The 17,367-nt window shown below is 44.0% G+C and overlaps 1 protein-coding gene across 1 annotated transcript in view; it reads left to right on the forward strand.

Annotated features, from left to right (window-relative positions):
* Positions 1-261: 261 nt before the first annotated feature.
* LOC126175916 (calcium/calmodulin-dependent protein kinase type IV-like) overlaps positions 262-17,367 on the forward strand; it is a 366,189-nt gene continuing 349,083 nt past the window's right edge. Inside the window, exon 1 of the mRNA XM_049922985.1 lies at positions 262-809. Within this exon, the coding sequence (XP_049778942.1) occupies positions 664-809 (146 nt within the window). The 5' untranslated portion in view covers positions 262-663. The remainder of the gene's footprint in view (positions 810-17,367) is intronic.

A 17,367-nucleotide genomic window follows, 5' to 3' on the forward strand; every position in this document is an offset into this window, starting at 1 on the left:
ATCGCAATCCAATACCCTACATGTTGCCTTCTTACCTAGTTTCTTAGTTTTGATTTAATCATGCTCATTTCAGTTACCGATGTGTGGTGTATCAGAATTTAATCAGGTGGAGTCATGAACTAGATCAGTTCTGGCTACGACAGAGCCCTAGGGAATCAGTCTCCCTCCAAGGACGTTGTGGAAATAATTCCGCGCTTCACCGCGAGAGAGCAGCTCAGCCGACGGCGCTAGCTGCTGCAACGTGTTGTGTAGACTCTTTGTCAGTGACATCACAAGCAGCGAGGAAGGCGGCTGTAATGAACCGTCGTTTCGAGTGATATGTGGTGCTGCTGTCTTTCGATGATAGTATAGTCTTGTATTTGGTTTTGCCATCACACATACTGGAAGTGAAAGCAGTATAACGATATTACCGTGGATTTAGTTGACGTTTGCTTGTATTTGTTTGCTCGTTGTTGTACACGTGTGTGTAACGGAAATTCCGCGCTGTGTTTTGAACTTTAAATCCTCGTCTTGAACGTAATCTGATGTATCTGCATGTTCAGAAGGGGGCGAGGCCCCAGAGAGTAAATATCAACTAAAGAGTGTGATTCTTCGCGACGCCGTTCCTTGTTTTTGAATTCTAGAAGAGAACTTCTGCATGCGGAAAATTATTACGCTAGAAAAATGTCTAAACCAAATTTTGTTGATGGCATTTGTTTGAACTCTGACCACATTGGACTTCTGAGTGTTGTGGAAGATCGACTGGACAAATTAATCAAGAAAGAACCCATCACCAATGTTTACAACGTTGAGCACACTCCGTTTGCAAGGTATGTAATTAGACTTGATACTATTTTATGCAGCTTTAATCTGGCCAAGCTTTGAAAGCAACATATTTGTGCTAACTAATGTATAGTTCCATGTGCAACGTAATACATCCCAGTTGTTGGGAGCTGAGTAGCATTTTATTACGGTGCGATTTTCTTAAGCTCACAAATCAAGAAATAAACACACCAACGCTCATTTCGCGATGTATACAAAATTATTTACAAAGCATTTTAAGCGTCAGAATATTTACAGATTTCGGAGTCTCTCCTTTATTGGTACGTACCACAGTTTCTTTCACATTTTGTCGAGTATCACGGATGTATCGTCTTATAAAGCAGATCTCGTATATAAAAATGTCTTTTGTGAAGTTGAGAAATATAGAGAACGTCAGCAAAAGTGCGATTTGTCTTTAAAGCATCTGCGAGCTCATCGTTTTCACATGGGATATTGTGAATGAAACTCATAATTTTCGTCGATGGAGTTGTTTTCGCTGTTTATACTGGGCAGTTCGGTGAAAGTAGCGCGGCGTACTTGAGTTAGGCAATGCGTTTAGGAGCAACTATTATTATTGAATTTTGGAAAACTTGACGCCTTACATTGTTTTGTACATACTAGCAAGAGTACGGATTGCTCGAGTAATTTCACTCTTTAGACACAACGGAGTTCTGAGGATAATAGTTTTCCACGAGCCTCGTAACACAGTACTTGCGTGATAAGCTGTTTGTCCTTCTTCTGGATGTATGCAGGTTCTTGCGTCAGCGCTACTGTATGTATGCAAAGGCAAACGTCACGTGTGTATTGACGGTTCAGGAATGCCAACACCAGTCGCTTTTGACAGGAACCGCACAAAAGAAATTCCTGTGTCATTGTTGTTAAATAAGTCAGCTCAAGGCAGAGCTAAACGAATGAAACAGAAGAAATGTGATCACTGTTCGGGTTGGCACTTGTTAGTATTTGTAGGCAAATCCCAAACCTCGCTCTCGTTGAAGATTACGTAGTGATTGCTGTGTAATTTCCAATAAACGACTGTTTATAAGCATTGATGTTTTGTTTACATAACAAATTAGTACACGGAAGGACCGCAGTGCATCATTTCGTTGTTTGACCGTTCAAATAGTTACCTTACCTTTCTGTTCAGACAGTGAGAATGTGTAACTCATTTTGATTCTATGCGTACTGATTTACCTATTATGTACGAAGAGTTATGCATAGTTATAGCAATTTTTGGCACCATGGAACTTAAGACTCAATGTTTACTTCCCCATAGTCAAAATTTTAAGTCCGTAACTATGTTGCTCATTCGGAAACGTAAACAATTCACAACGGGGGACTTTAAATTGGAAGCTAAGTTCTTAATCTTGTAGTTGCTGACTTAACGGCAGTCTGCTTGTTTTTATTTATTCTGTTTAGTAGGTTGCATGAGAGCTATTGATGTCTTCTTAGTTAATACTACACTCTGACATTTTTCTGTCGGTTTAACGTCAGTGAACTACCCGCGCCGAACAGCATGAGCTTTCTCAGGCACTAACTGTAAAATTAGCAACTGCTCAATCACTAATCTGCAGCAAATATTTCAGAGGCGAGTTCCGGGTCAATAATGGACCGATATCTTTTAGTGCGTCAGTTGTGCATGTTGATGTTTGCGCAGAAGCTTATCAGTAGCTTAGGGCCTATAGAAAGAAACACATTGTAAAGAGAGAAAAAAAGTAATTTACTGGTAAATATTTGTGAACAGATCTCCACCGCCATTAATCTGCTTAAACTAACCCTTCCAAATATTATGTAGCCAAGTAGCCAATAATCCCTAATACATTCTTTCTGAATTATATTGCACTGCCCACGCAAGTAACGTCAACTATTGTAAGGAATAGCTTGTACTTTTGTTTTATACACCAAACATGTTTTATTGCGTTTCCGCCATCCTCAGTGTGGGTGTGTTCAATTGCCATCTTTTTCAATTCATACTGGTAAATTCGCAGCCTCAGGAATATGTTCATTTCTTACTAATAGTTAGAATTCTGTTGACGCTTCCTCTTCAGTTTTCGTCATCGATGGGTTTCAAAGATATTCGTACTATCGGAAATTTTGTGCAGCCAAAAGCCTGTGCTTCCATACCGTTTTTGTCATTTTCATGATGGATACAATATTCGCATTAACACCATGTATTCGTTCGTATATGTATGAATTGATGGAATACTTCATGTGTATTGTTCGTTTGTTGTCCTGTCGATGACGACGTCATTAAATATGCCCCACAATCTTTGACAGGGTAAGGATTTTGCAGGAACCATCTCAGCATTTGGTTGAGGGAAACCAATGTAAACTTTAACTTGATGATCGGTGGCTTTTTGAACTCTGCTCCTCTAAATGTTGGCCCACTATGCGCTTTGATGTGATGCGTTTTAAAAATTAACATTGTTGAGATGTTTTTCCGTATTATATAAATTAGGCGATTTAATGTGGAATGGACACGTAAAACTAATCGTAGCAATGTAAATGGATGAATATTCAGTGTGTCCCACCCTCTTACAAAGTTTTCAGTCGACTGAGGCTCTGGTATTGCTCTGCAGGCTGGAACCGTTACCAGATGGAATTGATCGAGGAAATAAAGAAGATCCAGAGACTAACAGCACGTATCGTCACAGTATCATTTAGTGAGAGCGAAAGCGTCAGGAAACTACTGCTCCAACTCTCCGTGGCAAACTCTATAAGAGGCGTAGTGTGTCGGCGTGGTTTACTGTTAAAATACTGATACCGTACGTACTGAAGATTCGAGGAGTAGATTGCGTAACTAACTGAATAGAATTGAGGACAAGAGGAATTTGGGACACAACTTGACTATAAGAAGGGATCGGTTGGCAGGACACATTATGAAGCATCAAGGGATCACCAATTTAGTATTGGAGGGAAGCGTGGCGGGTGAAAGTCGTAGAGGGAGGTCAAGAGATGAATACACTAAGCAGATTCAGAACGATGTAGGTTGCAGTATTTACTCGGAGAAGAAGAGGCTTGCACAGGATAGAGTAGCATGGAGAGGTGCATCAAACCAGTCTTTGGACTGAAGACAGCAACGACATCAACAACGTACCTAGACTAGAGTCAGCAAATGTATTGCTTTCGGCTGCGTAAAACTCGCGAAAAAAGGCTGTGAAGGTAAAATTAGTGAGAGTAGAGCTCATACGAAGGTTTACCAGCAATCCTTCTCCCCGCGCTCTATTCGTGACTGTGAGAGGAAAGGTAAGAAGTGGAAGTGATACAAAGATTATCGTCCGCCAAACACAATAAGATGTGAACTATTAGGCAACAACTCTATATCGTCTGTGGCTGGCTAATTTGTAAATTAGTATACCCACTCTTCATTTTATGGGCTGTCTATACAATCGATGGGTGGTGACAGCATATTCGCAAATTGTATGCAAAGGATAAAGAATGTCTTCGGCGATCAAGAGATTTTTAGATATTACTAGTCTCTAAAACGTTTCGAGTATTCTGTTCGATCAGTTACCCCTCCGCACTTTTTCCACAAAAGCGTGACTAGTTTCGCACGTAGTAATTGGCGTAGATGTGATGTTAAAACATATTTTCTTGAGTAGTCTACATCTATACTCCTTAAGACTACCGTATCGTGAGCAGGAAGAAAGATTGCTGATAAACCTCCATCTGAGTTCTCTAGTTTCTACCTTCATGATCTTTTCGTGGACGTATATAAGTGGAAGCAATCTATTGACTGATTGTTCTTGTAACGTGTACTCGCCGACTTAGTAAACCACACAGAAACGAAACGTAAAGAAATTAGACAGTTGTTTGGTTTGTGGGGCGCTCAACAGCGTGGTTATCAGCGCAAATTAGACAGTAGCTGCATTAATTTATAGCAATGGGGCAAATTGAAAATTTGTGACAGACCGCGATTCCCCTGCTTACTATGCCGATGCGCTGACAACTACACCATCTGGACGCTATGTTCACCATAACGTCTCAACTTGACCACACACTACTGATGTAATGCTCTCTTCCTCGGCCTCATTTCTCGCGGCATCTCGCCGATTCCCATTAAGAGTACGAGCTTGGGGTGCATGTGCACTGAAGGGGTCAGTGGGCGTAATCGTCTCAATGATATATGTCGCGTCTATGCCTTCGGACATGGCCGAAAGAATAGACACCACATACACACAGAAACGCACATCTTTTTGTACCGTCTGCCGCTGTAGTTCGTTGAACATTTTCATAATGCACTCGCGCTGACTAAAAAACCTGAGATGAAACGCACTGATCTTCGTTGGTTCTGCTTTCCCTCCTCCCCCCCCCCTCCCTCCCTCCCTCTGGATCACGAGGTCCCAGGTTAGATTCCCGGCTGGGTCAGGGATATTCTTCGCTCTGGGACTGGGTGTTTGTGTTGTCCTCATCGTTTCATCATCATTCGGGAAGTGGCGAGAGTGGAACTCAAAAGATTAGGTACTTGTATGGGCGCTGGTGACCTCCATGTTGAGCGCCCCACAAACCATCATTCTCTCTCTCTCCCTCTCCCTCTCCCTCTCCCTCTCCCTCTCCCTCTCCCTCTCCCTCTCCCTCTCCCTCTCCCTCTCCCTCTCCCTCTCCCTCTCCCTCTCCCTCTCCCTCTCCCTCTCCCTCTCCCTCTCCCTCTCCCTCTCCCTCTCCCTCCCGTCCCTCCCTCCCTTCCTTTTCCTTTCTGTCTCTCCTGTTAATGGAATCCAGTAAGGGTCCCAGAGTCATGAGCAATACTAAATCTACAGGTCGGAATCAATGTTTGTATTGCTCTCTTGTTCAGTTTAAGAAAACCATCTTGTTCCCATTTCGCGAACAGCTCTTTTACAGAGATCATTGGAGTAAAACAACTGACACTAGACTCGACTAGTAAAATCCGTTCTGGCGTTGCGTGTAAACAGGAAAGCAGCTATATTTGTTATTAGTATTATTCCATATGTTGTCACACGTAAACGTGGTATGAAAACCGCACGAACGACAAAATGACATGGAAATAAGTGGCGAAGGCATAGAAAAAAATTAAAATTGTTCAACAGCGGAAAGATTACTGGACGTGACGAGATACACTGAGTATGCGAAAGAACTTACCATTTTCCACTAGGAGCAGGGTTCCATAGATCTCAAGAGGAGCGAAGCGTTCCTAATGATCGGAAAAAAACACAGGTCATTCTCGCTTTCAAGAAGAAAATGTTTACTAACAAAGGAAGTACCTTAGAACATATTCGTACCACGGAACTCGAATATTCCTCATCAATTCGGAATAGGCGCCAGATAGTATTGTTAGAGGAAATGGAGAAGCTCCGAAGAAGAGCAGCATGTTTCTTTACAGGTTCGTTCAGTTCGCGCGAGAGTGTCACGGTGATAATAAGTCGCGCAGGATGCGGTGGCCGTTGCGCAGCGACACGTTTTCGTTCAAAGAGCTGGGCAAGCTAATTTGTTTGTTGAGAACGTTTGCCACCTTTCAGCCGGTCGGCGATGACAGAATCCACACGCAGGCCCTGCGATCTTTCTCAAACGATTTTATAGAAACTATTCGGCAAAAAAAAAAAAAAAGATTGCTTGACTTGTAGCTTTATATTTCAGGTTCGTGATGATGTGCCCATCGTTTCGTTAATGGTCATAGTTATCGTTGCGGTTACGTGGAAGTAAGACACTACACTAAATTCGAGAGAGTTTGCAATGAAAACTGAGTCGCCATGATGTTGCGTCTGGTGCATATTACATAATATGTTGCTGCGTATGAGATTTAGTTAACATAGGATTTTTCTTTAGACTTGGTTGGAGGCCCCTGTCTGTCACCAATCTCGAGAAAATTGATCTGACGTAGCGTACTCATTCACGATCGCACCGCGCCAGGGATAGAGCCTGAGTGAAATGAAGACATGCGCGGGAAAACGGACTAACCCTCAAATGTAGAAGCTTAGAGACAAGTGTTGCCATCTGTTGCCTGGGTACGGGAATAATCAAAATTGACGTTCGTCTCACATTAGGATGTGTATGGGTGAGACCAGTGTCAGTTTTGATACTTTCCATACCACATAACAGAGAGCAACATTAAGTTTTTACATTTAATGGTTAGCCCGTTTTTCCGCGCATGTCTTCAAATATACGCAACATTCTTCATATTTCATAAACTGTTTGTGAGGCATCGAAATGATATTTTGGTAAAAGATATCACACGAAGAGTACTGTGCCGTATGGGTATTGTGCAAAGCTTCATTATCTATCGCGTTATTCCACTAACTACAAACTCTGCCGACGAAAGAAAGTAATTTTTAAGGACCATCGAGAACTATTAAAACGAGAAATGCTGTGAGTTTTGGAACAACATAAGTGAAGTGTTTATACGTTTATTTTGTACCGAGGATGTGCTTTTTCATAAGATGCTTACTTCTCCTCAGTTCGTCACTTAATAAACCGTTGCTTCAGAATTCTCTCGCAATTGCGTTTGTACATGTTGGTGAAGTGAGACCGTGTAAACTCCGCAAAAGAAGCAAATTTTAACGTGGCAACAAGAGAATTGCGTAGGGTTTACTCAAAATTCCCCACTTCTGACTCTTCGCTGAACCTGTTGTTTAGGCGCTGGTCAACAGCATGTACGAATTTTACAAAATGCTGTCTGTGGTAATGATATTTATTCTGCTACCGGTTTCGGTATTAGACCATCTTCAACGGCAGAAAACTTATAGCAGATTTTACACGTCATACATGCTTTTACATAAGTTAATTCCGAAAACCATAATTACCAATATAAATGGAAAATCCTAGCAAGATAATAGGACAGGTCACTCACAAAAAAATAGTTCAAATGGCTCTGAGCACTATGGGACTTAACATCTGAGGCCATCAGTCCCCTGGACATCTACTTAAACCTAACAAAGCTAAGGACATCACACACATCCGTGCCCAAGGCAGGATTCGAACCTACGACCGTAGCAGCAGCGCTGTGCCAGACTGAAGCGCCTAGAACCGCTCTGCCACAGCGGCCGGCTCACTCAGGAAAGGACAACATATGATGTATCAGATGGAGATGGTTTAAGACCGAAATCGATAGCAGAATGAAATTCATTATCACAGACAGCACAGTGTAAAGCATTTTCTAAAAATCTCTGAAAGTTACAAATGGTTAACAATCAGGCGAAAATAAATCGATGCATTCTCGGCGGAATTCTTTTTGGATACTGACCAAACAGGTTGCAGATTTCGTTGAATGGTCACCATGCAAGTGTGGGCGTGGAGGGGCCCTGCTTAATATTTACCAAAAAAGTGAGTGCAGGCGTGAGTTTAGAACGGCACTTCCCCTGCTGCGCTCGGAGCGACTCCCCACCACTGTTGCTTTCCCCACGCTTCCCCAGCCGACTGCGCATGTAGCGGCCACGGCATTTTGCGCGCACCGTACTCAGGCGATGCAAGAGAAGCGTTCTGCCTTGTGGTGTGGTGTAACATCGAAATTTCGAGACTGTACTTTCCTAGAAGAGTCAACCAATACATTGCTTCCTCCTACGTCTATCTCGCGAAAATTGAAGAGGAAAATTAGGAGGCCCATCGTGTGCCATACGCGGCTAGAAGAGCAAAAGGGGAAGTGGCAGTGGTGCGCAAAGTACTCTCCGCCACATACTGAAAGGTGGCTCGCGGAGTGTATAGATGGAGACGCAGACCGCGCTGTGAGGTGTCGCGCCTGGAGACGGGGACCTACCTGCTGCAGCGTCAGCAGCGCCCCGACGTCGCTGAGTGGGCGCAATTGGCCCTTCCTGCGAGCGCGCGGCGCCCCTATTCAGCTGATGCGCCGCGGCGCCTGATGGCTGCCAAGTCATACGTCACCGTGCCCCTCTGCCGTACACTCACTCACTCACTGCCCGCGCCCACCACCATCGTCATCTGCACCTGCGGAAGTAACTCACGTCTTGCGCTATGAGTAAATGTAGCGGCGGAAATGGTGAAGCGTTGAAGAACCCTACACACGAACCAACCGACCGACAAATTGGACGCGTAGCGCTCATCTGATTAGTGTGCAGCGCTGTCGTACCAACAGCCCTACAAAAGTTAGTATTTTGCCAATGCGCGCAGGTTTAAATGCTGTTCTAATATGCACGACAGAGTGAAAGGCGGACGAAACATTAATGACAGCGTTTCTGGAGAAACTTCAGTACTGTAGATTTTTGTGGGACATGTCGTGCGAGGATATAGGAACAGAGATAGAAGGTATGAAGCACGTGTTTCATTTTTAACGAATCCATAATGGTTTATATGGCATAGAGATGGAGTAAAAGATACATGTTTTATGAATAAAAGTCCGTTTTCCTTCTGTATTTTGGTTTTTAGATTTTATTTTAAATACTTACCGGAAATGAAAGCTAAAAACAGAAATACAGACAGATTAGGTCTTACATTTAATTTCCGATACGTTCGTTCTTTCGCTTGCGCATTTATCGCGCGGTTTCGCAGGGTCGGCATGGTTAGAATCGGATTTGGCAAGGTTATTGTGAAGGGGTGGCCGGATGCCCTTCCTGCCGCCACACCATACCCCCCTGGGACGGAATTAGCGTATCCCAGCTGTCTGCGTCTTGTGTAATCCATGGAATAGTGTGAACGTGTTCAGATGCCTGTGAGTCGTTTAACTGAGGCGAGACGTGGGGACCAGCCCAGTATTCACGTAGCGGGATGTGGAAAACCGCCTAAAAGCCACATCCAGGCTGGCCAGCACACCGGCCCCCGTTGTTAATTCGCTGGGCGGATTATCGGAAATAAAACCTAAAAACAGAAATATAGATAGTCAGTGGACATATGTTTTATAAAGCAGCATGTATCCAAATTTTTTCCCAGTTGCTAAATGCTGTATTTCTTTTGTATGTGCTGCATTTATTGGGTGATGTGCGTCACCACCATTCCTAGTCTTTCTTCTTCACATTTGAAATGAGTATCTTAAACTTACTGTTAGCATAAATAAATTCATTAATAAAGTTTACATCATCTTTTTAGATCATTTTAGGTTATGACTGTGGGGATACAACAACACTGAATTTGCCACTCACTGGAAACTGTAATGTAGCTAACAGCCTCCCCTCGCAGCTTATAGCGTCTCTCATGATTTTTTAAGAAGGGTTTGATGTTCAGCAGCTCCGAAATGTGTGATTCATCCAGTCTTCGATAATTACGAAAATCATCGGCTCCCATCTGCTTAAACAGCAGAACATGCGTGAATTTCTTTCCTCGAATTTGCCCACAGCGTTCTCTTTGCTTTTCTCGGCCTAGTTACCTCTAAAACAGCCAAGGCAAATCGCAGTTTTGATCCTTTGTAAACCAAAGGCTATCTCGTAAAACATAAAATCAACGAACTCGAGAAAACAAATCGCTGAGAACAGTCAGTCGGTACGTGTAGGGTGCCACGAAATTGGTCGGTCGGCCGCGTGGTGCGTGTGTGGGGTCTTTTAACATCATAAAGCAAGATTCCGAAGTTTATCAGACTCTTTGGCGGTGTTAATCACGTGACGGGTATTCAGTGACTAAAGTTTGTTCCATTACGAACGGAAGTAAACATCAGTATTGTGAGTGACCTCCACGTGTACGAATGGACTGTTGTATTCGGTGAGGCGTGGAAGCAGAGTTCGAATGCCGTCTTGATGAATTTATTACCATTCCTGAGGCACGTGCTGTGTCAGTTCATGAAGACTGGAGCCATCCTAGACATGCACTATGGGTGACAAATCAGGGATCAGGCATGGAGGTCAAGTCGATTGTGGTGTGAACTGTAGTGTAGTTGACTTGCCTTATACTGCTTCAATACGCCATCTGTGACCCTAGTATGAATGACGTGCTAACAAGGTTTACGATTCTGGCCACGTGCTAGCGAACATCCGCCCTCTATTCAGCAGTTACCAGAAGAGTCCTGTTGTGATACCCAGTAGCTTCCGTCCGCAGCTCGTGGTCTCGCAGTTGCGTTCTCGCTTCCCGAGCACGGGGTCCCGGGTTCGATTCCCGGCGGGGCCAGATGTTTGTGTTGTCCAGGAAAGTGGCGAAATTGGGCTGAGGAAAGATTGGGAAATTGTACGGGCGCTTATAACCACGCAGTTGAGCGCCCCACAAACCAATCATCATCATTATCAGTAGCTTCCCACATCATGACAGAAGAAGCGGCAGAGGTATGCGTCTCGAGACTGGCAGCTTCCTGTGACGTTTGGCCTGGTCGTGTGACCGCCTCAAGCGTTAGCGAGACTCAGTGCTGAACAGCACGGAACGCCACCCTGTATTTGAGATGTCTCTGGCTCGACACCGTGTTATTGTCTGTCGTCAGTGGTCGGGCGGGAATAGAAAACAACGCGTGGCAACTCGAGGTTGGGACTTTATATTTTTAAAAATATCGGGAATCTGATATATTTATATTTATAAAAGATCGCTATCACCCCTCAATACAGTATATCGGAAAAAGAACCGATATATCGATAAAAAAATATCGACGTACCGGCCTATAAAAATATCGGCTCCACGTTGTAAATATGTTGCCTGTTTTAGATACATATGTTTAAGAATTAATTTGTGTTGTTGTGGTCTCCTGTGCAAGCTGCTTCATCTACCAGTACCTACTGCAACCTACATCCTTCTGAATCTGCTTAGTGTATTCATCTCTTGGTCTCCCTCTACTATTTTTACCCTCCATGCTGCCCTCCAATACTAAATTGGTGATCCCTTGATGCCTCAGAATATGCCGTACCAAACGATCCCTTCTTCTAGTCAAGTTGTGCCACAAACTTCTCTTCTCCCCAATTCTATTCAATACATCCTCATTAGTTATGTGATCTACCCATCTAATCTTCAGCACTCTTCTGTAGCACCAGATTTGGAAAGCTGTTCTCTTCTTGTCTAAACTATTTATCGTTATTATTAATTTATTATTAGATATTCCGTACATCAAGTTAGCTGCATGCTTTTCCCCCTTGGTGCAAGAACTGAAAAGAAGACGATGCACGTGCACGCCTAGCGATAACCACTTTGCTAATAATGGTAACTGCATGTAAGTGGTACAATAAAGTGTCTGATGGCTCCGTCGTTCGGTTTCGTCACATATCGAATTTGTGTGGAACATTTCATGTTGACTTCCCTGTCTTTATATTATTTATTTAATTCAGCAAACGCCAGCGACCTAGCAGTTACAGTGTCAGAATTGCATGGTGAAGTTAAACGTTGAGTTTCTGTTGGTCAATGACGTCAGCATATCGCCTCACATGTCTCCGCCCACCGCAAAAACCCATCTTGTCATTTATATTATGGTCATCTTTTCCAACAAATGTTTTTGAAGAATACCGATGTGAACAAATAACACACTAATTGCGTTATAAATACTTTTTTAATGCAACTGGTGTGCTGTTTTCTTCACATCGGAAATCTCGTTATACCATTCACACCGTGACCCCGTAATGTAACCGGACTTCTTTTGCGCCACCTATACTTGCTTTATACAGTCAGAGAGAGAGAGAGAGAGAGAGAGAGAGAGAGAGAGAGAGAGAGAGAGAGAGACTGGACATGATGTAAGCTCAAAAAGTAGACTCCTTCACATAGTGGAAGTAAAATTATGTTCTACTACAATTTCAAAAGGACGAGTTCAAGTATTTGCCGACAATTGTGAAAAAATATTATATCGGTAACACTGACCAAGCTGTTCGTGGTGACACTCAGTATTTCATCCAGCTATTTCTCAGGGTCTCTCGAACAATCATACAATGTTCTCCTGGGGCAGCCCCTGTGGAAAGGCCTGGGCATATTTTTCTCTCCACACTAGAGCACTATGACAAACTACCTGCACAGTTTGCCGATGTAATGGTCCCGTTTACCTCGTGTCAGTGAGTTGGCCTTGCTGAAAGCTGGAAAGATGGCGATAAGTTGCATGTGCACGTGCTATTTGACTTGCTGTAGTACCATCTCCACCTGAAGAAGAAACGATACCTGTCATGCAGTGTTCTTTATTTGTAGGGTTAATTTTTTCCGATAATAAGTATGTTTATACACTCCTGGAAATGGAAAAAAGAACACATTGACACCGGTGTGTCAGACCCACCATACTTGCTCCGGACACTGCGAGAGGGCTGTACAAGCAATGATCACACGCACGGCACAGCGGCTACACCAGGAACCGCGGTGTTGGCCGTCGAATGGCGCTAGCTGCGCAGCATTTATGCACCGCCGCCGTCAGTGTCAGCCAGTTTGCCGTGGCATACGGAGCTCCATCGCAGTCTTTAACACTGGTAGCATGCCGCGACAGCGTGGATGTGAACCGTATGTGCAGTTGACGGACTTTGAGCGAGGGCGTATAGTGGGCATGCGGGAGGCCGGGTGGACGTACCGCCGAATTGCTCAACACGTGGGGCGTGAGGTCTCCACAGTACATCGATGTTGTCGCCAGTGGTCGGCGGAAGGTGCACGTGCCCGTCGACCTGGGACCGGACCGCAGCGACGCACGGATGCACGCCAAGACAGTAGGATCCTACGCAGTGCCGTAGGGGACCGCACCGTCACTTCCCAGCAAATTAGGGACACTGTTGCTCCTGGGGTATCGGCGAGGACCATTCGCAACCGTCTCCATGAAGCTGGGCTACGGTCCCGCACACCGTTAGGCCGTCTTCCGCTCACGCCCCAACATCGTGCAGCCCGCCTCCAGTGGTGTCGCGACAGGCGTGAATGGAGGAACGAATGGAGACGTGTCGTCTTCAGCGATGAGAGTCGCTTCTGCCTTGGTGCCAATGATGGTCGTATGCGTGTTTAGCGCCGTGCAGGTGAGCGCCACAATCAGGACTGCATACGACCGAGGCACACAGGGCCAACACCCGGCATCATGGTGTGGGGAGCGATCTCCTACACTGGCCGTACACCACTGGTGATCGTCGAGGGGACACTGAATAGTGCACGGTACATCCAAACCGTCATCGAACCCATCGTTCTACCATTCCTAGACCGGCAAGGGAACTTGCTGTTCCAACAGGACAATGCACGTCCGCATGTATCCCGTGCCACCCAACGTGCTCTAGAAGGTGTAAGTCAACTACCCTGGCCAGCAAGATGTCCGGATCTGTCTCCCATTGAGCATGTTTGGGACTGGATGAAGCGTCGTCTCACGCGGTCTGCACGTCCAGCACGAACGCTGGTCCAACTGAGGCGCCAGGTGGAAATGGCATGGCAAGCCGTTCCACAGGACTACATTCAGCATCTCTACGATCGTCTCCATGGGAGAATAGCAGCCTGCATTGCTGCGAAAGGTGGATATACACTGTACTAGTGCCGACATTGTGCATGCTCTGTTGCCTGTGTCTATGTGCCTGTGGTTCTGTCAGTGTGATCATGTGATGTATCTGACCCCAGGAATGTGTCAATAAAGTTTCCCCTTCCTGGGACAATGAATTCACGGTGTTCTTATTTCAATTTCCAGGAGTGTAAGTATAAAATTTTAATGAACAAAGCCGACAGGCATCTAAATCCTGGTGTGTTCTGTCAAGGTGTTCATAGTGTAACGGCATCCATTTCCGGCAGCGTACGATGCGTATCCGATACGTATGGGCCGCTTACTAATATTTAAAAGTAGGCAGCACAGAACTGTTGCAAGAACACAACGCAAACTAATGATTGTTTACAAAATCATAGAAGTTGTCTTTTCATTCAGTAGTCGTTTGCCAAGAGATCGCGTTCTTGCTGATGTGCTGTAACCGATAGGACAATTTATGGCAAGATTAAAGCTGTGTGACGGGTGGTATTCTAATTTGGGACCTTTGCAGGTCGCGTGCAAGTGCCCTACCGCCTGAGTTATCTAGGAACAGCCGAGAATCGAAGCACTTGAGTTGTGGTGCTACGGAAAATGTTGGAAATTGGGTGAACTGGTAAGCTTGGAATGAGGTGGTTCTCCGCAGAATCGACAAAAAAAGGAATGTATGGAAAATTCAGACAGGAAGAAGGGACGGGATGGTACGGCACATGTCAAGACATTACGGAATAATTTCCGTGGTACTAGGGGGATCTGCAGAGGATGAAAGCTGTAGAGAAAGGCAGCGATTGGGATACATCCAGCAAATAAGACGTGGGTCGCAAGAGTTGAAGAGGTTGGCACATGAGAGGAACTCGTGGCGGGCAGCATCCAACAGTCAGAAGACTGATTAAGAAAAGTGTTCTCATTCTCAAGTTGTGCGTGCGTACAGTGTGGGTAATTTGCGCGCCTTGAGGGCATATACACAATTTCTAACTGTAATGTTTGCCTTATTTTGTTAAACCTGTAAGATTGTACCTCATAATGAGCAGATTTTGACAGGGTTATAAGTTCTGAAATTCGGTCAGTAATTATATGCAATACTGCAAATCAAATGTTTTTGTTATCCTGGAAGCCGCTAGAAAGGCAAACTGCAATTGCTCCATATTGTTCCTTGAACCATTGCCTGTCAGCCGCCTTCTCCCATAGGATATGCGTATTTTTTTCTGGGGATTTCAAAGACTTAGCATCACACGTTCCAGAATGCGACGAATCCTATGAAAGTATCACGATTTTTCTCGAGTCTTGCAACCATTATCAAGAGTAACGTCGTAAGTGCCTCTCTGCTGCGTTTACTTACCTTAAAGTCTAAACCGTAATGCAACTCCAAAGCGGAGTTTTCTCGCGCCCTTCGCATCGCCGCGGTCAGTATGCGGGCTGCAGCTCCTGTGTTCAGATGCGCACGTTAAGCATCCGTGCTTCTTGGAAGACGCCGGATAGTCGGCAACTTTGCTACTGGTCCCATGTTACGTAAATCCTTTGCCACGCAGGGCCGTTTTGTTATCTGACAAGACGGCAGAAATTTTTCTTGATAACGAGCGTGGATAAAGGTTTTAAGGTTTTCTGTGTATCAGGACGCTTGCTAAAATTTTTGGGTGGGTTGTTTTAATGTTACTCAGAATGTCTGGTTCATCCTTCTTTCATTCAGTAATTGAGCTTGACAACAATGTATCAGTTTAGATTTTTGATTGCGTCTTCATTACTCTTTTAATACTTTTTATTAAACTGAGACTCAGCCATCTACAAAAGTGTGCTGACAATATCTGGGTCCTCCCTGTAATGTTGTGTGTGCCTCACTGCTTTTTTTAAAAACTAATTTGTGCCTGGTTTTATTCTGAGAAGCTCAGTAATGTATGTAAATACCGTAAATGTGATTCAAATAGTACTTGAAGTGAAGTGCAGCTGGGCAGCAAGAAACTCTTTAGCGCACTATCCCCGCAACGATAGTAGTTGTGAATCTTTGAGTATGGACTCTAAAAAAAAGGACAATTGATTTATTTAAAAAAAAGGACTGTTAATCTGTATCTTGTGGAAAGAGGACGTGTTGCTAGGCCGTCTCTCAGAACGTATTGTTACATTTAATGAAAATTGATATTTTAGTGATAAAACAGAGTAATTTATGTGTAATAGTTGCCAAACATTTATGTATACAAATTTTCTAGAAGTGAAGAATAGAAATATCTAGTTCGGAAAAGGAGGTGAACTTCATTGTCTTCGCCGTCTATCAATCGGCAGAATTGTAAGTGTACAAAGTTCACTAAAATACAGGAAAAGAAATGCATTCTCTATAGTTTTTATTCAAGAAGTAACAACCTCTCATAATTTCTTAATTACAGTAATTGAATTATGTTCTTGTACAATAGTATGGTGCTGAACTCCACTGACCAATTTTGATGTAGCAGGACGTGTAGTTTGAAGGAAGTTTGTGTGCCAAGCAATCTCCTTTTCTCACGAAAAGCAGATTACTGTTTGATCTTATTTACTTACAACAGTGATCCCTTAGGTATGAAAAGCTACGAAAACTGGGCTCAAAGCTATCCGCAATACGGCCAAGTAACTGAGTCGTATTTTAAACCTTAAAGAACAATAACTTCCTCCAAATTGTAATACACCAACTGGTGCAGAAGCTGATCATTCAAGGAGGCAGTAACTAAAATTCAGGTACCAGTTACGACTCAACCAAAAATAGATCTATCTGTATCTCTCCGAACACATAAACATTCATATTATTAAGTTAAGTCATTTTATATCCCTTGTTTTTATTAGTGGTCAGTCAGCCACGTGTACCGGGTAATAACTTTAAGTGCTGTTTTCGGCTTTTTCTAGTATTTTATCTCATAACTGTGTCATAGTTTTGCTTAAGCATGAGGAAAGGTCGTGAACGTGCATGTAGACACACACGCTACTATCCGTAATTTCTATCATTCATTTTAATATAATGATGTGATTTTGTCATAGCCAGACAGCCCTTAGAAGTTTGATATTAGTCCATGTGTCATTGACCCAAGATGATTGTTTAATGGGAAAGAATTCCTTCTTGTCCGTTGTTTCGTATTGTGAAAGGGCGCCGATACCCATGCCGAGCGCCCTGAAACCGATGTCATCACCACGATCACTTCCTCACGACCATTTTCCTCCCCCCAAAGTGCTAGGAAAACCCGCACGTTGGTCTGTCACTACAAACGGCCGTATTAAGAGGCTGTTCGTTACTGTCTTTCTCTGACCAGCGTGTACCCCTGGGCGTCGCCGTAAATAGTGAAACCGTCGCTTGTCGT

Source organism: Schistocerca cancellata, chromosome 3 (genome assembly GCF_023864275.1).
Source record: "Schistocerca cancellata isolate TAMUIC-IGC-003103 chromosome 3, iqSchCanc2.1, whole genome shotgun sequence".
NCBI lineage: Eukaryota > Metazoa > Arthropoda > Insecta > Orthoptera > Acrididae > Schistocerca > Schistocerca cancellata.